This window comes from Monopterus albus, unplaced genomic scaffold (genome assembly GCF_001952655.1).
Source record: "Monopterus albus unplaced genomic scaffold, M_albus_1.0 scaffold18.1, whole genome shotgun sequence".
Taxonomy (NCBI): domain Eukaryota; kingdom Metazoa; phylum Chordata; class Actinopteri; order Synbranchiformes; family Synbranchidae; genus Monopterus; species Monopterus albus.
In genome coordinates, this window is record NW_018127898.1 from 9,961,770 (window position 1) to 9,985,056 (window position 23,287).

At 40.6% G+C, this 23,287-nt stretch overlaps 1 protein-coding gene across 2 annotated transcripts in view; it reads left to right on the forward strand.

Moving 5' to 3' along the window:
* Positions 1 to 18,989, forward strand: part of phactr3b (phosphatase and actin regulator 3b) — a 66,216-nt gene extending 47,227 nt beyond the window's left edge. Inside the window, exons 9-13 of one of the 2 annotated variants that reach the window (XM_020592772.1) lie at positions 13,375 to 13,430; positions 15,531 to 15,592; positions 15,790 to 15,930; positions 17,479 to 17,555; positions 18,024 to 18,989. In XM_020592772.1, coding sequence (XP_020448428.1) covers positions 13,375 to 13,430; positions 15,531 to 15,592; positions 15,790 to 15,930; positions 17,479 to 17,555; positions 18,024 to 18,039 — 352 coding nt within the window. In that variant the 3' untranslated portion in view covers positions 18,040 to 18,989. The remainder of the gene's footprint in view (positions 1 to 13,374; positions 13,431 to 15,530; positions 15,593 to 15,789; positions 15,931 to 17,478; positions 17,556 to 18,023) is intronic. The other variant, XM_020592773.1, reaches the window with a different exon arrangement.
* The last annotated feature ends 4,298 nt before the right edge of the window (positions 18,990 to 23,287 follow it).

Consider the following 23,287-nt stretch of genomic DNA (forward strand, 5'->3'; position numbering starts at 1 on the left):
GTTGTTACTTAGATCGGATCACATTCATGACCAATGGAGAAAACCAGGATATGATGATGCATCATTTGCCATACACAGGCATATGCCTTAACATCAGCCCCACTGTAACGTTTTTCCTTGGAATCTAAAAACAAGGTTATTAAAGTATTTTGCATCAATGTTAAAGCACCTGTGTAACTATAATGTGCAGTTTTCTACAGAGCTTCACTAAGGCTAATGTCTGTATTACTGCAGTAATTGGATTTCCTGGAATACAGTGTTCCTACAGTACAGTAAAGGTATACAAAGAGACAGTGGCATGTTATTGTTACTCGAATCAGAGAGTATCTTGTAAAATAGTCATATATTGTGCAAGAAATGCATTTAGGAAAGTCATTTTCCTCTCTTTTCACAAGTTTTTGTTTGACACATACCTGGGTAAACAGGAGAAGTGAAATTTAAGGGAGCCGCATACACTCAACTGTAATTATTTGTTCCAAATATATAGGAGCAAATGTTAAAATACCTTTAAAATGACCCATAATTACAATGCATCAGTTTGCCATGCTCCTTTTGTATTTTGTGCTGTGATGCAACACTGTTAATCTGAAGAGCAGTGGCATGCTGCATTGATTTCTCTGACTTAATCATGGCACTCTGTAGCACAATGCAGAGCAGTGGACTGGCCCAAAACACCATAAGGGAACCCTCTGTTTCCAAATTTAGCTCTCATTGGCAAAATAACGCAGCAGCAGCCACAATCAATGACCTGTCTATGTCTCAGTCAGTTTGCCTTCCTTCTGCCCATCATTATGTAGAAACAGCACAGCGAAGACCTTTATGCTGTACTGTAACACTGCTGAGATTTTGCTGCAGCCTGCCTGATCCTCTATGAAGTTGTGAGGGGGTAGTGATCGTGCATCTGATGACTTAGTAAAAATCCCCGAAGCATCAATGCCCTCAATTCCCTCGAGAAATATGTGGCTGCTATTTTTGGAAGTGCAACTTTTGAACTCCTTTGGTTGTTACCCTACCTAGAGGTGGCTGAAAAGGGAGTGAGAGATGAGAGGAACTAGATCTGGCAGGAATAATATAAAAGGAAGATAAGCAGATAGCTTGAAGGTGTTTTACAGTGTTTTTATGTAGACTGGAAATTTTGTTATACATGTACAGACATAGCTTCATGCCTTGGAAGCAGAAATTGTCTCTGTGTGATTCAAACCTCGGTTAGTGGTGACAGTTTTTAAACTGAAACCCACTGAGAAACACAGGATGATATATGAAGCCTGAGCTTCAACTTCTTGTCATTCTGTGCTTTTGCACATCTGACTTTATGCACTGAGGCCTCGTCTCAACAGGAAGTCATAAAGCAAAGTTCATCTGCATGTTTGTGTATAGTGTTTGGCTCTGGCTTGGTGACATACTGGCAATTCCTGCAGGACTACAGTAGTCTATAAAACTGCTGCTGCTGGCAGGCTAACATGCTTTCCAGCCACAGTAACTCCCAGAGTTTCTTTCAGTTTTATCTCTACTGTTCTGTTCACTCCTCCTGTTTTGCACATCACTATTCACCACTTCTTTCTCTAAGAAGCTATTGATGAGGGCATTTCTTGAGGCAAAGCAGCTTGCTAATGGTCTTTTAGCATAGTTTTTAGCTGAGGTTGGTTGAGAACAGGACCATAAGTCCACAGTGTTGATTCAAATGATGTGGTTGCACCACTGACTCCTATTTCATAACTGGCAAATCAGCAAACAGTTGCTGTTTTGTGGAACGATTTTTTTACTCTAACACAGGAAGTACAAGTGAAGCTAGCAACACAGATAATACAGTAAAATACAACAGTGTCATTCATTACAGCTCTCTGTCCCCTCAAAGGTCAACACAGCCAATATGGCTTACCATTGGTCATTGGCTCAGATTTGGAGGTGAGGTTCAGGTCAAGTTAAAAAAAATCTGCATTAATTTATTGAAAATGTGATCAAGCCTTTAGGCAGCAGAACTGACTATATCCAAAGGTGCCGGAATGCACCGGAACAATGCTCCTAGAGCAAAAAGAATAGGCCTATGAATAGGATCTCTGTGGCCGGAATGCACCGGAACAATGCTCCTAGAACAAAAAGAATAGGCCTACGAATAGGATCTCTGTGGCGTTACGAAGGAGTGAAATGCTTGCTTGAAGTTTGGGCAGACAAAAACATGCAAAGACAACTGCATACTGGTCATTGTTTCCCTCTCAAAAATAATAAAAACATCCACAGTAACAAGGCTGACTCCATTGTCCGCAAGGAACTGAAATAAATGTCACCCAGTTGTTGACACAAGTGGCTCTTTCTTCTTCTTGGTGGATTGCAAACCAAGGACATGCACACTGCCACCTACTGTATCGTGCTGTGTACATATGCAAATGTGCTTGGGCACAGAACTGTGTGAAAGCAGACCTGGGGGTGGGGTCGTCTTAGAGAACAAAACAAGTATGAACTAGAAAATCACAGTGTGGATGCTATCAGGCTGCTATTGATAATGTGAATACACTATAGCATTCAAGATTAGCAAGATATATGTATAAGATTAAAAGTGAGATACAGTGAAATAACTTTGGTTGTGCCCCTTGTTTGCTCCCAGCTGGGGACATTGCTACTGAAGAGTGTCACCCCGCTCCCAGCTGGGGACATTGCTACTGAACAGTGTCACCCCACCCACCAAGGAGAATCACCCCAAGTAGTTCACAACAACACAACTGGAGAAATGAATGAATACAAATATCATGCTGCATGCATCATATAAAGGAAAACTAATTTAAACAATATCAATTATAAAGCACCAGAAAATGTTAGTTGTATTTCAGGCAACAATTTGTCATTTGTTTTCATTTTTCATTCGTTAACACTGACCAGCATCACATTTTGACTCTGCAGGGGTGGCACCAGTGGTGGCCAATCAGATTCGCCCTTACTTAGAAGTTCAGTTTAGACATAAAGCATCAACTTATCAAAATCTCAAAGTAAGCTGTTTACAGTAGTTAAAGCAGCTCTGCCTTCCGACCGTTAAAGAGTGAGTGAGAATTGAAACGAACTCGTGGTAACCCCTCCTCCTCTCCCTCTGCTCCTCCTTGCCCCTCCTGCCCTGTCTGTGCAACTACGTTATACAGTCATGGCCAAAAATATTGGCCCCCCTGCATTTCTGTCAGATAACACAGCACTTCTCCCAGAAAACTGTTGCAGTCACAAATTCTTTGGTATTCTCTTGTTTATTTCTTTTGATTGCATTGGAACAACACAAAAAAAACAGAAATCTGATCCATTCCACACACAACTCCAAACATGGACTGGACAGAATTATTGCTTTATTATGTTTATGAATTAGACTCATGTCACTGTTGCCTTTTTACTGTTCCTACTGCACCTTTGCAATTCAAATTTACAGTTAGCCCATTTTGTGCAGGAAGAAACCTCTTTGGCCATGCTCATTAACTCAGCTAACAAGATTGTTTGTGCTACCAGGTCTGCCTCAGGTCTACACAAGTCTGAGGTATTAATAAGGCAGAAAGTGACTGGAGTGATGGTAAATGTAGAGGAAGGAAGATAGAGCAGTGGTGGTGACAGGAGTCTCTTCAGTATTTGCGTCAGTCCGCTAAGCCATGAATGAACCAATAACTGGATATTTATGGCACATAGACCAACTTCTGCTGACACTCCACCTGACTCTGTGGAGCAGCACAGAGCCGCTAACCACAGCTGCTGTCCTGCTATAAATAAGTCAGTATTGAACTGGCCACACAGCAGCTGACTACAATACTGCAATCCCAATGCAGGGGGTCTAAGACCAGCTTGCTGGTGTTTTATCGGTTTAGAGCCACTGAAATCTCAACAGTTAGATTTAGTAGAAAATAATTTTATGTACTCACATAAATGTTCCATGTTTGGCCAATGACTTCTCCATTAAGTCCAGACGTTTCAGAACAAAGGGAGGTTTAAGCTGTACTGATCATTTCAGCAACTTAGGTGTGGATCTTCAATCCTCTTTTCATTCACTTTCCTTTAAAATGGTATCACTATCAGCTGTATTCAACACAATAGCATGTTCTAGGCAACAAAGGCTGTCAGATGGAAATAGGCTGCTCTTACTTGTGGGAGCTGCAGAGAATATTTTCAGCTTCATAATTGTTTCCACCTGAGATGAAATATTAATGTATTGTATACTGTGCTTGGGCTTCCCTTTCATTCTTTCCCCCTGTTCCCTCCTGTGGAAAAGAAGACTCAGCTAGGCAAGTGATCACTTTGACAAAATCCAGAAACAAGAGCTTTGTTCAGTCATGTCTGATACCGAAAAGACTTGGCCTGTTTGGAACACAAAATTGAATTAATTAAGGAGGATACATAGTATATCTGATGTAAAAACCAGGCCCAGTGGCGCCAGTAGTCTCAGAGCAGTAGTCCAAGACTGCGCTACCTGTAGGCTGGAAAGAGTAACTTCAGCATCTAAACAAAACCAATAGCCATTTTACCCTGTGCAGGCTAAGAGTGTCTCACTTCATTTTCTTTTATGTATTCTTTTTATGTATGTATGTGTAAGCAGGTGTTTAACCAATGAAAAGTACAGATTTGTTACCTGAAGCATTTTTTTAGGAGTCACATGGTGAGGGTGACAATAGGTGCCTTCTGTTGCCCAGCATTGTCTTCTGCTGCTACGACTTTAGAGGAAGAAGGAAGCTGGTGCAAACTAGAGAAGCCAAATGCTGCTGCTGTGACAGAAAAATGAAATTAATAAAAGTTGCTGTTTCTTAAAAATGTTCTTATTATATTAAGATATTGTTCATGCCGTAATGATGTGTTTCTTTTTGACCTAGCATTACATACCAAAACATCAGTTTTTATTTTGCCACATTATAACACCTCTGTCTTCTGAATGTCATAACTGTTACTACTGACTGATAGTAAAATTATGTTTTATGGTTGATGTGTGAAAGCTAGTCAGTGCAATAGTAACTACAGCATAATGGCAAAATCTACAGCATAGTGTAACAGTAGCAACAGGGTCATAATGAGCCATAAAGAGTCAGACCAAGTGAGACTGGAACATCAAAACCCTTTGGTGTATTAAACTAGGCCAGGGTGTGTTTTATTGCTTATGAATTCAATTCACCATTTGTGTAGATTTTTTCTTTAAGAGTTACACAAATAAATTTTAACCCTGAAGTAAAATATTCAGTTTTTATAACCATAAAATTATATCTACTTAATTATTTAATTGGAAACAATATTCTCAAATTGATTATTGTTATTGTTATTATTTCATTGTTATTTATTATTTTATTTAAACTAGCAGGTGCCAGAAGGCATAACAGCAGCTATATTAAATAAAAGGTAAACACTGATGCTCTAACACTCAGCTGAATGTGAGAAAATGTATTTCTTTGTCTGAAAGTGGCAACATCAGTGTGTCTTCCGCTGTTCCTTACCTTCCCTATACTGTAGGTAACTTAGTTGGATAGAAACAGGTGGTCTGACGCTGACTGGCCGCTCTTCTTTGGAGAGAATTGGCAGCCTGCTGTCAGTGCATTAGGGAGTGATTTACATCACTTTTCTATTTTTATTTTTTTGTTTTTCCATTAGTGTATGTGTGTGTTTTGTCACAGTGTGCTGCTATTCTTGGTAATGAATTTTAAGTCTGTTATTCTATGTCTAAGAGCAGTGTGTAATTTAGCTGTATGTTGGAAACCTTTTGACCTACCCACCTTCACCCATCTCTATAGGTGAGAATGTGTCTGTATTCAGCTGAGGGTTAAAATAATGAGGACAGTGCCTAGTTCTTGTCTCTGTGGTTTTACTTGGAGATTGTTTCTCTTTCATATCTATTTGTGCCTTTGTAGCGAGCAGCATCACGGCTGGGCATCAATCCAATTACAGGACTGGGGTTGGCAGATATTGTAAAACAGTTGGAGAGACGTAAGCACAGGATGACACAGCCTGGTCATATATGGCATGAAGCAAATCCTGAAATTACATGCTGTCACCACTGTGCACCAACCAGTCCCACATGCAGTAATTAATGTTATACAATGGCTTTTTTCAGGGGAGCTAGCTGCGAGCACCCTCTAATTGAAATGTCAAAAGTCTCAAAGCCTCAGCACCCACACAGTGAATACTGGTTGTTTTTCTCTCCTTTCGAGCCTCATGCCAAATAAGGGTTAGATCACCAGTAATCAGAGAGGTGACCTGTGACATACAGTATGTGGCTAATTCTGTTTGCTTGTCACCCATTGTTCCATTTCTCAGCCAATTAATAAACAAATCACTAGGATGTATGTGTTCTCCCAGTCTGGTCATTGTCCATCTCCAGCATCGATTCTAGCCTCCAAGTTAACTACAAGACTGTTCTGCAAACTGAATCAGAAATCGATTTTTAAATAGATTATGCAGCTATATTGACAAATTGATTTCCATTGTCTTAGGTAATCAATGTTTGTTGAGTCGTTCTGGGAGTCGGTGTACTTTGAAACAATAAGACATAATATAGACTGTTTCTAGCTATAGTAAAGGCGTGGCTTTAGAGAACGCAATATTGGTCTATGGGGCGATTGGCTGGTCAAACACTTTGGTCTAGATTTAAATATCTGAACAACTCCAGGATGGATTGTCATGAATTTTTTTGTCCAGAATGTCGTTGTCCCCAGAGGAAATGTCCTATTGGCATTGCTGATTCGTTGAGTTTTTCCGTTGACACATTTGATTCTGAGTGAAACATCTTGACAACTATTAGAAGAATTATCATTACATCTGGTGCAGATATTCAAGGTCCCCAGAGGATGAATCCTATCAACTTTAGTAATGCTAACAATGCTGAATATGAGCGTAGTCTGTTTCATCCTTTCTGTTTTACAAATTATTTGTTGTATGTTTGTAGCAATCAATAAATCACATAGGAACACACATTTGCAAGTACAAATGTCAAGTGTGAGTGATGCTAAATACATTAGGACATTAGGCTACGGCCTCTAATCCTTTCAATCAGTAGTAAGCGTGACATCATATTTGGGGCCTTATTACTCCACTGCACATTAAGAATATACAGAGTAAATCTAAGAGTATTACAGCAACTAGTTTAAAGCACAATGCAGTAACATTAAATAAACATGTTCTTACCTTCAGTTATTTAAAATAGCCCATAATGTAGTCATGGGGAGGAGTCCTCTTTCATGCTAGTCCATGCTTTGCTTGGAAATCCATGACCTCAGCATCAGCCTGGTTTGTACTAAGAGTTTCATTAGCAGTTGTAGGCTTTATAACTGGGTCCAGCTCAGCCTGTTTAGCTTCTGATTTCTGACTAGCTTTGCTCTGCTGCGGCTTGAAATACTTTAGCAAATTCACTTGTTTTTTGTTTTTTTGTATTTTCTCTCTGTGGCTAAGGTAACGTTCCACTGAATGTGCACCTGACCCAGGGTGACCTGTGTGAGCTGGTTACATTGTGATGTAATTAGCCCAACTGCCTGTGTTTTTATTTTATTTATTTATTCTAGTTTTAGTTGTTAGTTGCTAGTTGTACCAAAAGTATTCCCTCACCCATCCAAATCACTGACATACAGTACCTCCACTTTGACTAAGGCCATAGCCTCAAAGAGCTGCTAGCATGGTTGTAGGCTCTTAAAATAATACTCTGTACAATGGATATGTGCCTTGGTTGACAGAGCCTCCTCACCCACAAAGTTTATTGCCTATGTACAGTAACCTATATCATTCACAGTGGGACCATCCCACTGTATTTGAAGTTGCAACCTCCATGCTGTGCTCCCAGCAGGTTGTTCAAAAGCCAGACATGATCCCCCACTTGATCTGTGGACAAAAGGGCAAACCCTTTAGCACAGGTCTGCCAACTCAGACACAAACAAAGGGCTAGATAAAGAATTGATCCTTGGTTTCATGTCTCAGTCTTTGAATATGTATCCTTTATTCCTCATCAATAGCACAGTGAACTTTTGATCAGAGGGAGTTAAAAGGTATTTGGAAGACTCTTGACTAATTTACAAAGTCTTTTTCAACACTTTAAATTTAGCAATGGGTGCATTAGAGTATCAGGCAATTCCAGAAATATATATCCAAGCAAATTTACCATCAGAGTGACAGGCTTTCATACTCATGTGACCTAGTAACTGGGAAACAACCAGGTCAATATTTCAACACAACCAAGTTACATAAACAATGAGCTTCCTGCTTTTCCTCTGCCCCCTCTTTCCCCTTGGCCGTCCTAGGCTCATTCCACATCCAACCATGCTCCTCCTGTCCTCAGGCTCTGTAACTGAAGGGAAGGGACCAAGGGATTAGGACACACCTCAGTTGGTAGTAACTGGCTGCTGCCCGGCCCGTAGCGCCTGACTCATCTCATTCTCCTCCACTTTTCATGGCCTGACATTCCCATCAGCCCCTGCTCTCAGAGGCAGTTCATTGTTTTGACATGCTGGTGAGTTCTCTAACAAACACCAAACTTTAACCTCTGACCAAACAGAGTGGGTGAGTACTTGTGAAGAGCAAATCGCTGCAGGAGGCTGTGACTAAAGGCCCATTAGGATTGTTTGGTAAAAAAGAGACAAGCTGACTCACTCTTGTTTCTGTGGTATTTGGATGTTGTTTTTACATCCTACTATAGCTCTGCTCCTTTTAGCACATCGACTCTCCTCAGCTTCCAGTATCACCCTGTCTGTGGTCCTGTTTTGTAAGGCTTGCCCCAGTCATGGCTGAAGCTATCACAGGACAGGAAGCTTATTTTAAATATGCATTCTTGGTGCCATTCACCCTGTCATTATTTTCAGGGGGTATACAAAATGTTGCAGCTTATAAAATTCTTTAGTCTTTGTCATAGTGTGTGCTCAACTCATATAAAGTGAAATCTAAATTAGGTTATTATATTGGTTAGAAAATTATATATTTGTCATCAGAGAAGTATTATAACATGCTTTCAAAATTGTAAGACTTTTGAATGAAAGCCAGGCCAGTATCCTTAGTAATCATGTTTGTGCTGGACAGTTCTGCATCACATGACATATAGCCGTGGTTCCCAAGTGTTGCACTTTGTAGACGGTCCCTGTGCACTCGTCTCACAGCTGGCTGCACATTGAAACCAGTGTTATTTGTCTGGAGCAGAGGACGGCTTGTTTTGATAAAAAATAGCTTGTAGCTCGTTGTCTATGAAGCCGTCGTTTGTATTTTAGCAACGTTTTGCTATTGAACAGGAAACTTCAGATCTGTGAATCTTTCCAACTTTACTGGAATCAGCCGCTATAACATACTGTTGTCAGCACACTGACCAACAGCTATCACCTCCTCTGTCACATTTGTATGTAACATGAGCTTTAGATCACCACCTCCCTTTCAGTCAGTCAGGCACATCAGAATGATTTAATATGACTTCACTCCAAAAATAATATGCATGGGTTTGCTCAAATATTGGTAGGGACATTTCTGTCCTCCCAAAATATTGGTAGGGACATGTCCCTACACTCTGAGCTGATAAGGGAACACATGCATCTTCAGTGCTTCAGGTGATGCTGTAATTCACAGAGTGGAGGGGGAGCTTAAGGGGTAGGTTCAGGGCAGGGGGGTTTTCCCTACCAATGTTGAGACCAAACCTACAACCATAGACTTGAATGCAGGTGTGCCTTGAGATTTCAGCTTATGGTATGAAAACCACTGACATACAGTATGCCCAGCCTCTGTGTTCTAGATGCCACCATCTGACTCTCATGTCAGAGACTAGCGTTCACCTTCTACAACAGATCAGCAGTTAAAGGTACCCTGAGCAGTTTATGATCACTAGTAGTAGGGATGCCATCATCCAGTGTTTTTGGGCCTGATCACGAACCAGCTCCTTTAATACTGAGTGCCTGGTAACACTGATCCAATGCCCACACAAAACATTCCAGGCAGCCTCCTCACTCCTCAGAGCAGGAATAAGAGCTTTGGTACATCCTTCAAGGTGGTGGACCGGAACGACTTGCAAATCAATTGAGGAGCAAGGAATAAGGGAAATGGGATTTACCTATGAATGCAAACAATGCAGGACTACAGATATTTAAAAAATCATTCACAGCATTAGAAAATTGTTTGTTAAAAATAATACAAAGACAATGTTTAAGTGTGTCTGTAAAATGTTTTGTGGTTTCCAAGATTATACTATGAAAAGTCATTGTAAAGCCTATGGCAAGATCTCACATTTATTCTTACTAGTCTTGGGAAGAACTGTTGCAGGGGACAGTAAGAACTTCAGGGATAACTTTGACAATTTAAAAATGATGCCAGTTTGCCCTGCTGGGAACACAGACTGTCTGCCCACCCTAATAATTTGGATGATGAGGGGTTGTCCTGCTCTGAAAAAGACACAGTGTTCCTAGAAAATGTCACTCTCATTCAGCACTTTAAGCTCCTGAGCTGAGCAGAACCACATCTGATCAAATTTTGTGCTCTCCCAGTCACCTGTGGACTGCCCCTGCTGCTGTTTCATCTCCCTGCAGTTAGAGTGTGAATACATTGTGATCTGATCAATTATGGAAGTGGAGCCACTCTTTTTCAGTTTTTTCCTCCAGTAACTTTTGACTGATTGTCTCTATCAACCTGTGTTTTTGTGCACTCCTACTGTGTTCAGCAACACTTTGCATCACAGCAGTGCATCTATAGTAACTGGATCTGCATTTTTATTCCTTTGGATAACTGGCTTGTCATCAGTTCTGCCCTACAAGGGCAAAGAGCACTAGTTCACTTTTTGCCATTGTATGGAGATTATTTTACCCCCTGACATAACTGAAGTGAAGCCTACATAATAACTAAAAACTGCACATATTGTCTTTTGATAATTTTCATGGAATAGTCAGAAAAACTGCAGTATCTTCAAATAAAATGGGGTCTTTTGACCTTCTTGTACATTTGAACCTGAAAATAAACTTTATTTGGAATATTTAGTTCAGAGCTGGATTAACTCTCAGGTTTGCTAGGTGTCACTGAGCACACTGAAATAACTATAATAAAAGAATGTTATTAGCTTTAAGTATGTACAGTAGTTGAAAAGTAGTTTAGCTGGGGTTTAGCTAGGTTTTTCTTCAACATAATTGGATTTACAATAGCTAATGCCTCACTGAGTTGCATTATAGTGTATTACCAAGGTGTTGGTTCATCAAAACTATAATTTTTATCAACAAATAACAACTAGGGAAACTCAGCAATTTAGTTTTAGCTGCAGAAAGCTTCCTTATGTGCTATTTCACCAGCTAGCTTTAGCTTGCTGTCTCAACTTGTGAAAGTCAGATTCAGGTCCTAACTCAGTATTGACCAAATAATGGTGACTGTGTTTTGTATTTGTAGATCAAAATTTTCAAGAGGCTTTTTATGGGGTGATTGTTTTCATTGCTTCTGGGTACTTTATATTGACTTACCTTAATTTCCTGGAGCCTTACCCTAACCTTAACTATAACCATTCACCTACCACTAACCCTTACCCTTATCTTAACCCTAAATTTAACCTTACCCTAACCTTAAACCAAGTCGCCTCCCTAAATATTAGTGATTTACATGTTGAGGACCAGTTCCCCATGAGAAAGACAGAATCCCCCCAGTTTAAGTCAATGTAAAGTCCCATAAAACATTATTTTCCTTGTTTGTTCTTTCTTGCTTGGTACAGGAACTTAAGCTATCAACCTTCAAGGTGCAGTACATGCATCGTTAAATCATTCATATTAGTTTTGTCCATGTGGATGTGGCTGGGATTCATCTTGGAAAGTCTTATGAGGAATCCTAAAATTCAAGTTATGTGGTGTTGTAGAACTATTTTGGTCCATCTTACCATGCTAACTCTGAGAGACGAGACAGTCCAAGTAACTTCAAAACAGTGCTGATTTATTCAAAGGATCACAGGTAAAATTAACATTACATGCTCAGGTATCTTGCACCTCCAAACTGCACGCAGGCAGATGTAAGATGGAAGACCCTGATCCCACCAGGCCTATACATTTTATCACCTCGGTTGGGCTAGCCCCATACTACACAGAAACGTCAACCGAGACGTATCTCTCTCACCAGCTTTGCAACCTCTAGTACATGTCGTGACTTAAACATAAGAACATATTATGGCTAAGGCTACAGTTATACACGTCATAATAATAATATTAAACACCCTGTCTGCTGACAGTCATCAACTCTTCTCTCTAGTTATCCTTGACCAGATGTACCCTGTAGAAACTCATAAGCATGCCTAAGCATTTAACAGTCTAACTAGACATCCTATCTCCACTAAACATTTCTAATACATAAAGTACCTAACCAATATCTATCTGACTAAAAATACCTAACAGTGGAATGCAGAGAACTGACACGCAAAATCTGGTTTAGCCAGACCATCTCAGGTAGGCTGCATTCAATTAGCACATACTGCTACTACTGTACTGCAGTTTAGAAAAGTATGAGCAACACTGTTGCTTTAAACTGTCCACATGACTGCATTAATTTCACCATGATGTTAAGTGAGCAATTTTGGTTATCCATAATAATTTCACTTACTCATCAAGCAAAACTGCTCTTTTTTTACATTGTTGTCATTTAAATATCATTGGTCTCAACAACAACTTGGATCCTTGGAAATGCTGGTGGTCATTTTTCATAATTGTTTTTTTACATTTAATCTGCTGAATAATTAAAGGAAAAACTGGCAGACTTAATACTTGATAAACATAATCATTTGCAGCCCTAGTCTCTGTACACAGCGCATTTGTGTTTCTGATACAGAATGCCTGAGGATGGGTTCATCTTCCAATGAGCCTCGTTGTGTTTTCTTGAGAAAGTTGTCCTACTACATTACTCAAGCTGCTCCCTTTGTTGCAGTAGGTTTGTGTGTTGTGCGTGTTGCATTGGGAATCTCCTCAGTCCCACCCCTTCGCATTAGTAAGAGTGCATTAGTAAGAGTGCATGTGGTGAAGGAGGCAGGCGGTGCTGCACCACTCACTCCAGTCAAAGCGCAGAGCGCGCATGGTCCCGCACAGCGCGGCCACACGCAGGGATTACAACCTACGCGCCTCTCCCAAAACTCCTGGAACATTCAAACCTAGTTGGTTTTTTAAAGGAAAGTCTCTTATTCTCTGTTGAACTGGCTTTGACAGGTTGCTATAAAACGCGCAGTCTTACTTTTTCCTAATGTGGAGCCTCATATGTTATAATACCAAAAGAGGACGCCTTTTGAAGCCGAGGTGGGACGCGGTGTTTGCGTTTTGGATGTGCGGATCTCGGTGCTGTGCACACCGGCTCAAGCGTCCAGAGTGCTAGTAGCAACGTAAAGACTTTGTGCTAAGGGGTTGAAGAGAAAACCCCCAGCAACGTAGGCGTTAAGATGGTCCAGAACGTAATTTTGGTGTTTTTCCGCAGGAGGCTGAGCCAGAGGCCGGCGGTGGAGGAGCTGGAGAGTCGGAACATCCTGAAGCGTAAGTATCGATGGAGGTTTATAGACAAGGATTGGTCGTTATTTTTATCCAGTAGCCACATTTAATTTGAAAAACCCTGTGGACCCTATAGCTGTTCAGTGTGGCCAACAGCGGCTTGTGGGCTCAAAATAAAACGTGCATTAAATGTCTCTTTTTTTAAAAAGTGCATTATTAATGATTAGTAGTAATAGTAGAGATTGGTTTGTATTTATTTACTACTGGGGATTGTATTTACAGTTGGCTACATATAGTATTCACTTAATTAAGGATTGGGGAAACTTTTTAACAATCAAATATTTTATTAAGGTTAATAATCAAACAATACATGAACAATCAGTGTAACTTTTTAAAATGAATACTTGAAAATCTTCAAATATACTCTGTTAAAAGCTTCTTAAACGTGAGACTTTCCTGCTTTTTGAATCACTGTAAAGAGAATAGTTTCGGGTTTTGGAAAACAAAATCTCCGCTCTTGGGAGTTGTAATTGACTTTTTAAGTAAGGTTTCATTAGTCAGTAATGAAACAGTTACTAGTTATACCTCCCTTTTTCTTTGCCAGAAAACTTAAATATGGACATTGTGGACAAATTATTATTTTTATTTTGTGAGTAAATTTGCCAATGACTGTAATGTTCCTCTGTTGTGGTTCTATAAGGGCTTAATCTCTCAATAGTCCAGACTGTACTGTACCGTATCTTCCCCAGTGGGATGTTTACTACTCATTAAAATTACGTTAGCTCATTGTTCCAAAAAATGACGCTGTTTTATTCATAAAACTCATTTCACTTTCTCAGTTAAAGGTGTCAGATTGTAACACTTCAGACTGAAACGAGCCTCGTTGTTCCTGAAAGTACAGAACAATTATGAAACAGCCATGTGAGGAATGAAATCCCACATTTGTAGTGAAGTGTGTGTCCCAGCTGAGACGGGCCACCTGTGAGCTCAGAGCAGCTGCCTGTTTCATCACTGGCCCTGTTTCTCTCTGCACGGGAACATGTGTTCAAGATAAACACAACCCTCTGAAATCAGGACACACATCCTCAACACATCCGCTGACAAACTAAAAGCCTCTTCTAAAAAGGCAAACGACTGAATCGTGCTCCTGTTGCACAGCGCCCATCCATATAGTGAAATATACTCCAACAGTGACAGCCACATCTTTAAGTTTAAAGGCAAAACTAATTAAAGTGGAATTTAGTGATCTTTCTGCTGTAGCTAATAAACATAAATCCTCTTAGTGCTCTAATCAGCCTCTGTCTTACTCTCTAACTGCTGAGAGTTGAAGTCACAGCTCATGCCCTCCTGCCCTCAGCACAGACACAGGCTCAATAAGGACTATTGATTGTGAGGAAGACCACACATATCACCTCTGTTAATCAAAGACTTCATCATCTGCCCAACCTCAAGAACGGGACTGGGGTGCTTTCTTTAAAAGTGTATTCTGATACAATTACAAATTACCTGTTAAACAGATCAGATGGTTTATGATTAGGTTTATGAATTGTCTGTCTAGCTGTTCCTTTCTTTGTTATGCATGAATAATGTGTGTTTACTTTAATAGCAGTAATGTTTATTATGTGCATTTAATTTAAATGTACTTTGTTAAGTATGCCATTCACACTCACCTCAGTGGTTAGAGTTATCATAAGGTTGGATTCAGGTTAGGGGAAACATCTTGAGGAGGAAACCAGTTTTGACACAAGACATGCAAGAGCTATGGTTTCATTGGTGTTGTGAGAAGTGTTATAGCATGTGAGCATGTGCATGGCGGTACATCGTCCTTTACTGTACTTAAAATTGTAATATAATCCTCATTTTTACTAAATGTATTCGGATTACATCTTTTTTCTTTGTAGCCATACGGTTACCTTTTTTCTGCATCCTAAATATGTAACTCCATTCCATATATTCTGTTACTCCCCAAGGCTGCTCATGAAAAGGACAGTGGCAGTGTCTTGGCCTGACTGAGGGGCCTCCAGAAAGGCTAAATGTTTCTGATTAAATTGTTTCCCATTTGATCTCCATCGTCATGGAGGCATAGTCAATGTAACCAAAGGATCTTGACTTTTTGGTTATAGTATCTATCTGTTTTGTCAACAGAGAGAAATGACCAGACAGAACAGGAGGAGAAGAGGGAAATCAAACAGCGGCTCAACAGAAAGGTAGATGGCTATTTCATCATTTTAATCCCACATTTGACCAACACACAGGAATTCACATTGACTGTCAACCAGTCAAGGCCCAAACTTCATACCCAACCTGCTGTTGTTGTTTTTAATACTGAGTTCTATCATCAGTCTCTCTGGATGCGTTGATATGCTAATGTGCCCCTCTGCTGACCGTGGTGTTTATTTTTCAGTTGAACCAGCGGCCGACGGTGGACGAGCTGCGGGACAGGAAGATCCTGATTCGTTTCAGTGACTATGTAGAAGTGGCCAAAGCTCAGGACTATGACAGGCGAGCTGACAAGCCCTGGACCAGGCTGTCAGCTGCTGACAAGGTAGCTGTCAGATGCAACACTCTGGGGCTTCTACAATCACATCACGAACACTGACTCTTTTAATTATAAAATAGCTCTGAAATTTTGTTTGGTGTCCATGTTTTGTGAAGTAGACCTGTGTGAGCAGGTCTTGAAAATTGTTAAATAGCACTGAAATCAATCACTTGAACAAAAACAACAAGAGGTCTTGAATTACATTTAAAAGAGTAAAAAATAATAATCTAATCCAACATTTGTGAAATAAAATGGTTCGTTCTGAGGAGCTCAGTGACTTTAAGCGTGGTACTGTGATAGGATGCTGCCTTTGTAATAAGACAGCCACAGTAACAGCCCAGATGCTTAAGCAAAAAAGGCGAAGAGGACCAACAACAGCAAATGCCATCCCCGGTGTCCTGAACCACGTAAGTGCACATAACGATGAAGCCAAGTAAGCCGCTGGCTGGGAGACAGCCACCACAGCGCTGGCTGTTGGGCACCTCTGCCTGAAGTGCGACCCTTGGGGAGGCTGAGGATGCAAGCAGTCCCAGGAAGTGAGCCTTCTCATTCCGTCTGCCTCTTCAGATGTTTGTTGCAGGTGAGAGACTGCTTCCTGGAGGCAAGGCCCAAACAGCCCATTAGGGCTAACGGGCCCATCTAGTAAAATTTCACTCATCTGCTCAGTAAGTTGGGACATGTGAAGCCACATATCCAAGAATCAGACAGAGTGGTGTAAAGCACACCGCCACTGGACTGTGGAGCAGCGGAAACGTGTTCAGTTTGGAGAAGGCCCTTTTCTATTCCAACATGACTGTGAGACAGTGCACAAAGCAAGGTTCATAAAGACATGGTTGGCTGAATTTAGTGTATAAAAACTTTACTGGCCCACACAGAGCCCTGACCTCAACCCCATAGAACACCTTTGGAATGAACTGGAATGGAGATTGTGAGCCAGGTCCTTCTCGTCCAATATCAGTGCCTGAGGTCATAAATGCTCTACAGAATGAATGGGCACACAGTCCCACAGAAACACTCCAGAATCTTGTGGAAAACCTTCAAAGAAGAGTGGAAGCTGTTATAGCTGCAAAGGGGGGACCAGCTCCATATTACAGTCTATGTATTTGAATGAAATATCATTAATGTCCCTGTTGGTGTAATGGTCAGGTGTCCTAATGCTTTTGTCCATATAGTGGAGGTCACATGGTTCCTGCTGGTTTTGCATCACATCTCCATACTTTGGGTGGAAAGATCAGATATCAGACTGCATTATGTGTGGTATTAAAAAGTCTTAAACTTAACTCAGTGAGCCCTGCAGAAACTCTGCCTCTCATAATGAACATGCGCTGGCTGCCACATACTTTAATTGAGGGTTTGAAAATGGGTTAATGTTTGTGCTGCATGAAGTCATCATCCACTTCTACATACAGTAAAATCCAGTTAAGCTTATATAATCTGCACCTGAACAGCAGCTGTCAATTTTTTATCGCATCCTCATTTGCGCTTCAGCACCTGAGCATCTGTGTATGAGGAGACACACCTGGGCTTATGCTTGATGTTACTTTTGTTCCGCAGGCAGCGATACGGAAGGAGCTGAATGAGTTTAAAAGTAATGAGATGGAAGTTCATTCTTCAAGCAAGCATCTGACAAGGTAAGTGTGAGCTGGCATACTTACGTTTTTTGCTCTGTCTGTCTGTCTGCTCTGTTGTTAGCAGATGATGTCTGGGAGGGTCAGTGTGACATGAGCAAAGAGTCAAAGGTGCCTTATCCAACAGTTTCACATCAATGAGAGCACACCCTGCAAGAGCAGGGCTTAAATTTAGCTCCAGCCAGGCCTCTTGAGATGGTAAAGCTGCACCCTTTTGCACCACTTCTCTGCTATAATAAATGTTCTCATATGTTTATCTTACCTTTTGTTTATGCCAAGAATGTCTGCAGCAAAAAAAAAAAAAAGAAAAAAAATTGCTCAGGCTGTGCTTACGCAAGACCCCATTTTTGAGGAGAGGTCATTGGCTGTTTTTAAGGGCACTGTCTGCTGGGCTAATAATAGGAGACTTGACTGATGAAACCCCAGTGTGTGAAACTTTATTTCATGCTTTTCTTCCTTTTCCCTCTGCAGGTTCCACCGGCCTTAGCAAGGATTCTTCTGTGAAGAGTTGCTGATATGTGGTTCTGTGAGTGAAGACCTTGCATGGAGTCTTCCAGCGCCTCGTCGCACAGTCAGTGGGTGTCCTGATATTTGGGTCCAGCGAACCTTGGAGGCTATGTCTCTAGAAATGGAGCTGTTGGCGGATGGAGGCGCATGCAGCAAAGCTCCACTTCTGCTCAGAGGAACATCTTCTTACCCCTCACTTCACCTTGTCACGGGAAGAATCAAGGTCATGTGTTCGCCATAGACAACCAGAGACTTCCTTTTGTAAACAGACCTTTTTTTGGGAAAGATGTTGTTTTTGATGCCACGGGGGGAAATGTGCATGTGACTGAGTCGACCAGTCCCATTCCAGTATCAGTAGTCACATCCCCGAACTGTGTCTGAGTCTCTGATTCAGTTGATGATGAGTTTCATATTGACAGTGTAAATGTTCTTAAACAGAAACCTTGTCTGTGTACAAGACAAAATCTCTTTGTAAGCGCTATTTATTGTCTGCACAATACAGGTTTTTAATTCGTAACTAACTTTGTTTTGTCTCCTGTATAATGTGTGTTTGGTGTGTTTTTCTAATCATAGTATTATTATTGTCATGGCATAAAGGAAATGTGGCTGAAAAAATGAGTTAGAAGTGTCAGAGTCAGGATAATAATTACTGACTGCGCTTCATAAATGGGTTGTAATCCCTTCAGTTTTATCATTTTTGTGCTTTAGTAAGCAGGTAATAAAGTGAAGTGTAGTGAAACTCACACTGTTGCATCAGATCAAGCAGCAGTTGGTTTACAAAGTGCAGGCAGTGACCTATTTCTTCTCCTTGTGTGCATCTGTAGGGCTTTAACTCCGAGTGCACACTGTTAAGCAGGCTACTTAGTTCACCTGACTGCATTTGTTCAGTTTAGAGAGAGCTGTTGAAAAACTGTTTGTGCTCCTGCGTCACACTGGCAGAGGAACAAGAACAAGAGAAGCGAGCCATTGTGTGTGGCTTAGTGACATGTGTCCTTGGGCAAGACACTGAGCCCCCAAGTTGCTCTCAGTGTGTGTGAATGATTTGCTTCCATCTGTGGGAGTGTGTCTGTGAATGGGTGCATAGAAAGGTTCAATAAAAGTACAAGTCCATTGACCTAATATTTAAATTTAAAAACCATTGAACAGCCCTGGTCTGTCAAGCCCGTTCAGATTGGCAGTGCAGATTTTGGCTTCCTCTTTTACATCAACATGCATGTTATGTGAGACATGGCCTCTGCTCCGGTGGAGGAACAGATGGCAGCTCCACTTTAAACTGCATTGCTTTCCAGGACTGCTTGCTGCCTGGAGTAGTGACACAAGTGGCTGTGGTGGCAAATAGTGGCCAGTCCAGTGCAAAACAGCCCTGGGAGTTTTTTAAGGTGCATGGGAGGAGCAAGGGATTGTCTCCTAAAGGTGAGGGGGATATCCTGACTCCTGGGTGTCCCTCAGTTGGGTGAAGGCCAAAGGTAACCACACACACTGAACAAAGAAAACAGAAACACTTATTCTGAACCACACATTATATTTTATCACAACAAATATTCATATGAAATAAATATTCATATGAAGAAATCTGTCTTATGCTTGAGACTAACAATGAATAAATATTACAAGTGACCCAGTTCATTTATTTCAAAACATACAGGCCATAATCGTCTTTTAATGATGTGGCTCATAATGATGAATTTGTATATTTCAGTCCCAGGCAGTCTCTGGAGCAAACGTCACTACTGAGCATCCTGTTGGCTCCTAATATGGTGTCTTCTTATATAACTACCGGCAACAAGCACAAGATGACAGTCCCAAATAAAGGCACAGTGCTGCGAGGCTACATGGATGTGTGCCCCTTCATGACAGCTAAGACTGTTAGTGAAGAGCATCCATACAAACCAGCGCCACGCAGCCCTGAAGGACCGAGAGGGGATATTTGTTTTTGTTTCAGCTGTCAAAGGTTTAGATGATTGTGAGAACAGAGGACGTGCTCAGTCCTCACAACACTACAGCTGTTGTGACTGTTTGCACTTCACTATTGTGTACATGCCTCATAATAACTGCTACAGTAAGTCATTGTCTATGAATTCAGTTATTACAAGCAACCTACAGAGGCCAAGAGCAGACAACAGCTGAGGGTTGCCAGGTTATAAACACCCTCTGAGGGCTCAGACCACAGTGCACGTTTCTTTGGGGAGTGCAACTGTAGAATGTTAAGTAAGTAAAATCCAATTTTGACATGCTGGACTTTTACTTGTAGCACAGTATTTTTAAACTGTGTTATTTCTACTTTCACTTAAGCAAAGGATATGTGTGAATACGCCTTCTACCACGGGCAATGGTCTGATGATTATTATTTATTTATTATTGATTATTTACTAGTATTTATAATAGTGCATAACAGATGATGTTGTCACCTATACATCACTGCAATGGAAGCACTTAAAAGGACTATTACACCCAATGTGCATTGATAAGGTAAAAAATAGATGGGAACATTTTGAAAATAAAAGATATTTAAGTAAAGAAGGCCAGTTAGAAAAATGTAACTAAATACATTAAATCACATACAGCACTTTACAGTTTTTAATATACTTAGGTATACTCCACTACATTTCAGAGAGAAATATTGTACCTTGTTACTCAGCTACATGCATTTGACAGTTACAGTTACTAGTTATTTAGCAGTGCTACAGCTTGAATTAGCGTAATATGATACCTAATAGTGTTGACAGCAATTCTATTCCTATTATTGATTTTGTATGAAGGACTTTTGGTTGTAACATGTTTTACATTGCTGCATGGCTTCTTTTACTTAATTATAGCAACTAAATATTTCCATCACTGGAAATAAAAAGGTGAAACCAAATATTCCTTACTAGATTTTAAATGAACCATGCAGTCTTTGAGTTAAGCAATGGCGCCATCTACTGCCAAAATTACACCTGACATCACCAGCATTCCTGAAGCGTGGCTGAAGACTTTTGTCATTTCACGTCACTCATGTACATGCACATTTAGGTAATGACACAGTTTTCCAGCGCACGGTGTAGGTGTTGTTGTGAACAAAATCGATTGTTGTCTAGTGCTAATGATCTGTTTGCCAGAGTTACAGCAGGTTTACATCTTGCATTTCTTGTTTGGTGCTTGGGCAAACCTCTTGTTTTTGAATCATTTGAATCACAGACTGTGCCCTTATTTCCATTTTCTCTGACTGATGAGTGATTTGTAAAAGGCTTGATGTTGAGTAAGGTTTTGGATGTTCAGATGGCTGCTATCATGTTTAAAAGATGTCATACAGCTGCTGTGGCTCATGCAGATGGAAGAAAACCCTCCTACGAGCCTAACGTCACAGCCTACCAGAAAGTTCCGGGCTCTCGTGTCAGTGGAAAATTCTTGGTGAAAGGTCAGGACTGTCAAAGGGAGCTAACACTGCTCCCTGTGATCCACTTTCTAAAACAAAACAAGTTCCAAAAGAATGAGGTCAGGCCTTGTTGGTCATAGCAGAAAGTAAACAAGCTGCTTAGGTTGCAAACAGATCATTAGTTTATCCCCATTTGCATGGACTACAGATTTGACACCCTGTGCAAATTCTGTGCTAAGGGATACCAGTATTTTGTCTAACTCAGACACTCAGTCATTAAACTGGGCCATCAGACTTGCTGAAGTGCAAAGTGAGCAGATTCTTTAGCAGGCCTGTACATATAAAGGCCCAGCAGGAACACACAAGTAGTTCCAGGGAAGAATAATTTAAAGAGGCCCTAATTTTAGACATAAAGTTCAATTTATTCATTGTTGAGGTGTTGTCACTGGGACTAGCTCTGCTCAGGCTTGAGAATTCAAATTTTCAGCAGAAAGCCTTATAATAGGCTGGAGCTGGGTGGTTAATGCAAGACACAATCGAATTGGATATTGAGAAATACAGGATTCTGCATTTTTGGTCAGAACATCTCATCTGTGCTGTTCTTTTTGCATCTGCCTCTTGAGGGTCCTCCAGCTTTATGGAAGTGTAGAACTAAACTGATGGTGTAGCTCTTTAGGGGGAACTACATCATGTGGTGCAGCTAGGACCAGATGCTGGAGTATCACTCTACCTACAGTGTCAGTATCTTATGAAACTATACATGAATCTATTAGCACCTGTTTTAACTTTGTATTCATTTGTCTTTTTTTCTTGCAGATGTATTTTTTAAAACTGGAAATATCAACAAAAAGTATTTTTGATGACTTTTAGAATTAAAATAGCTAAAACATCAGAATGTTTCTGATGGATTTACTTCTTTAAACTTAAGGCTTTGCCTCCTCCAGTGTTTCCAAAATCTTTCGCTTCAGAATTTAAACTTGAGTTCTTCATTCATTCAAAGTTTTACTCAGCAAAAGTGCAAAATCTTTAGCACCACAATGCCACTGAGGTAATAAAAGTAAAAATATGCATTTTGCAGCAGGTCAGCCTTATATTATTACACATTATATTATTTGATGGGCGGCACAGTGGTTAGCACCGTTGCCTCACAGCAAAAAGGTTCTGGGTTCGGACCCCACCCGGGAGCTTTCTGTGTGGAGTTTGCATGTTCTCCCTGTGCCTGCGTGGGTTCTCTCTGGGTACTCCGGCTTCCTCCCACAGTCCAAAGACATGCAGCTTAGGTTGATTGGTGTCTCTAAATTGCCCATTGGAGTGTGTGTGTGTGGTTGTTTGTCTATGTGTTAGCCCTGTGATGGATTGGCGACCTGTCCAGGGTGTACCCCGCCTTTGCCCGATTGCCGGCCGGGATTGGCTCCGTGACCCCGTTCAGGAACAAAGCGGTAGAAAATGAATGAATGAATTTTATTTGATTATTATTACCGATGCATGTTAGCATTTAAGGTTGAAGCTGGTTGAAGTGGACCTAATTTAACTGCAATACTTCATAATATTGTTGGGTTGTTTAGGGTAATACTTCATTTATGTGTATATGTATTGCATGTATTATTTGAATCCAAACAGCTGTCAGATACATTTAGTGGAGTAAAAGTACAATAATTGCCTCTAAAACAAGTAGAAATACAGTAAAACATGGAAACACTTAAGTACAAGAAGATCAAAAGTGTTCTAAGTAGAGTACTTGAATAAACTTAATTGCTTACTGTATATTCCACCACTACTTATAATAAGGTAAGGGAAACATAGATAATTACTGTAATGTTAGTTTTTCACCCACATCTTTGTGCAGGCATCACAGCTCCCCCCATGTGGACAC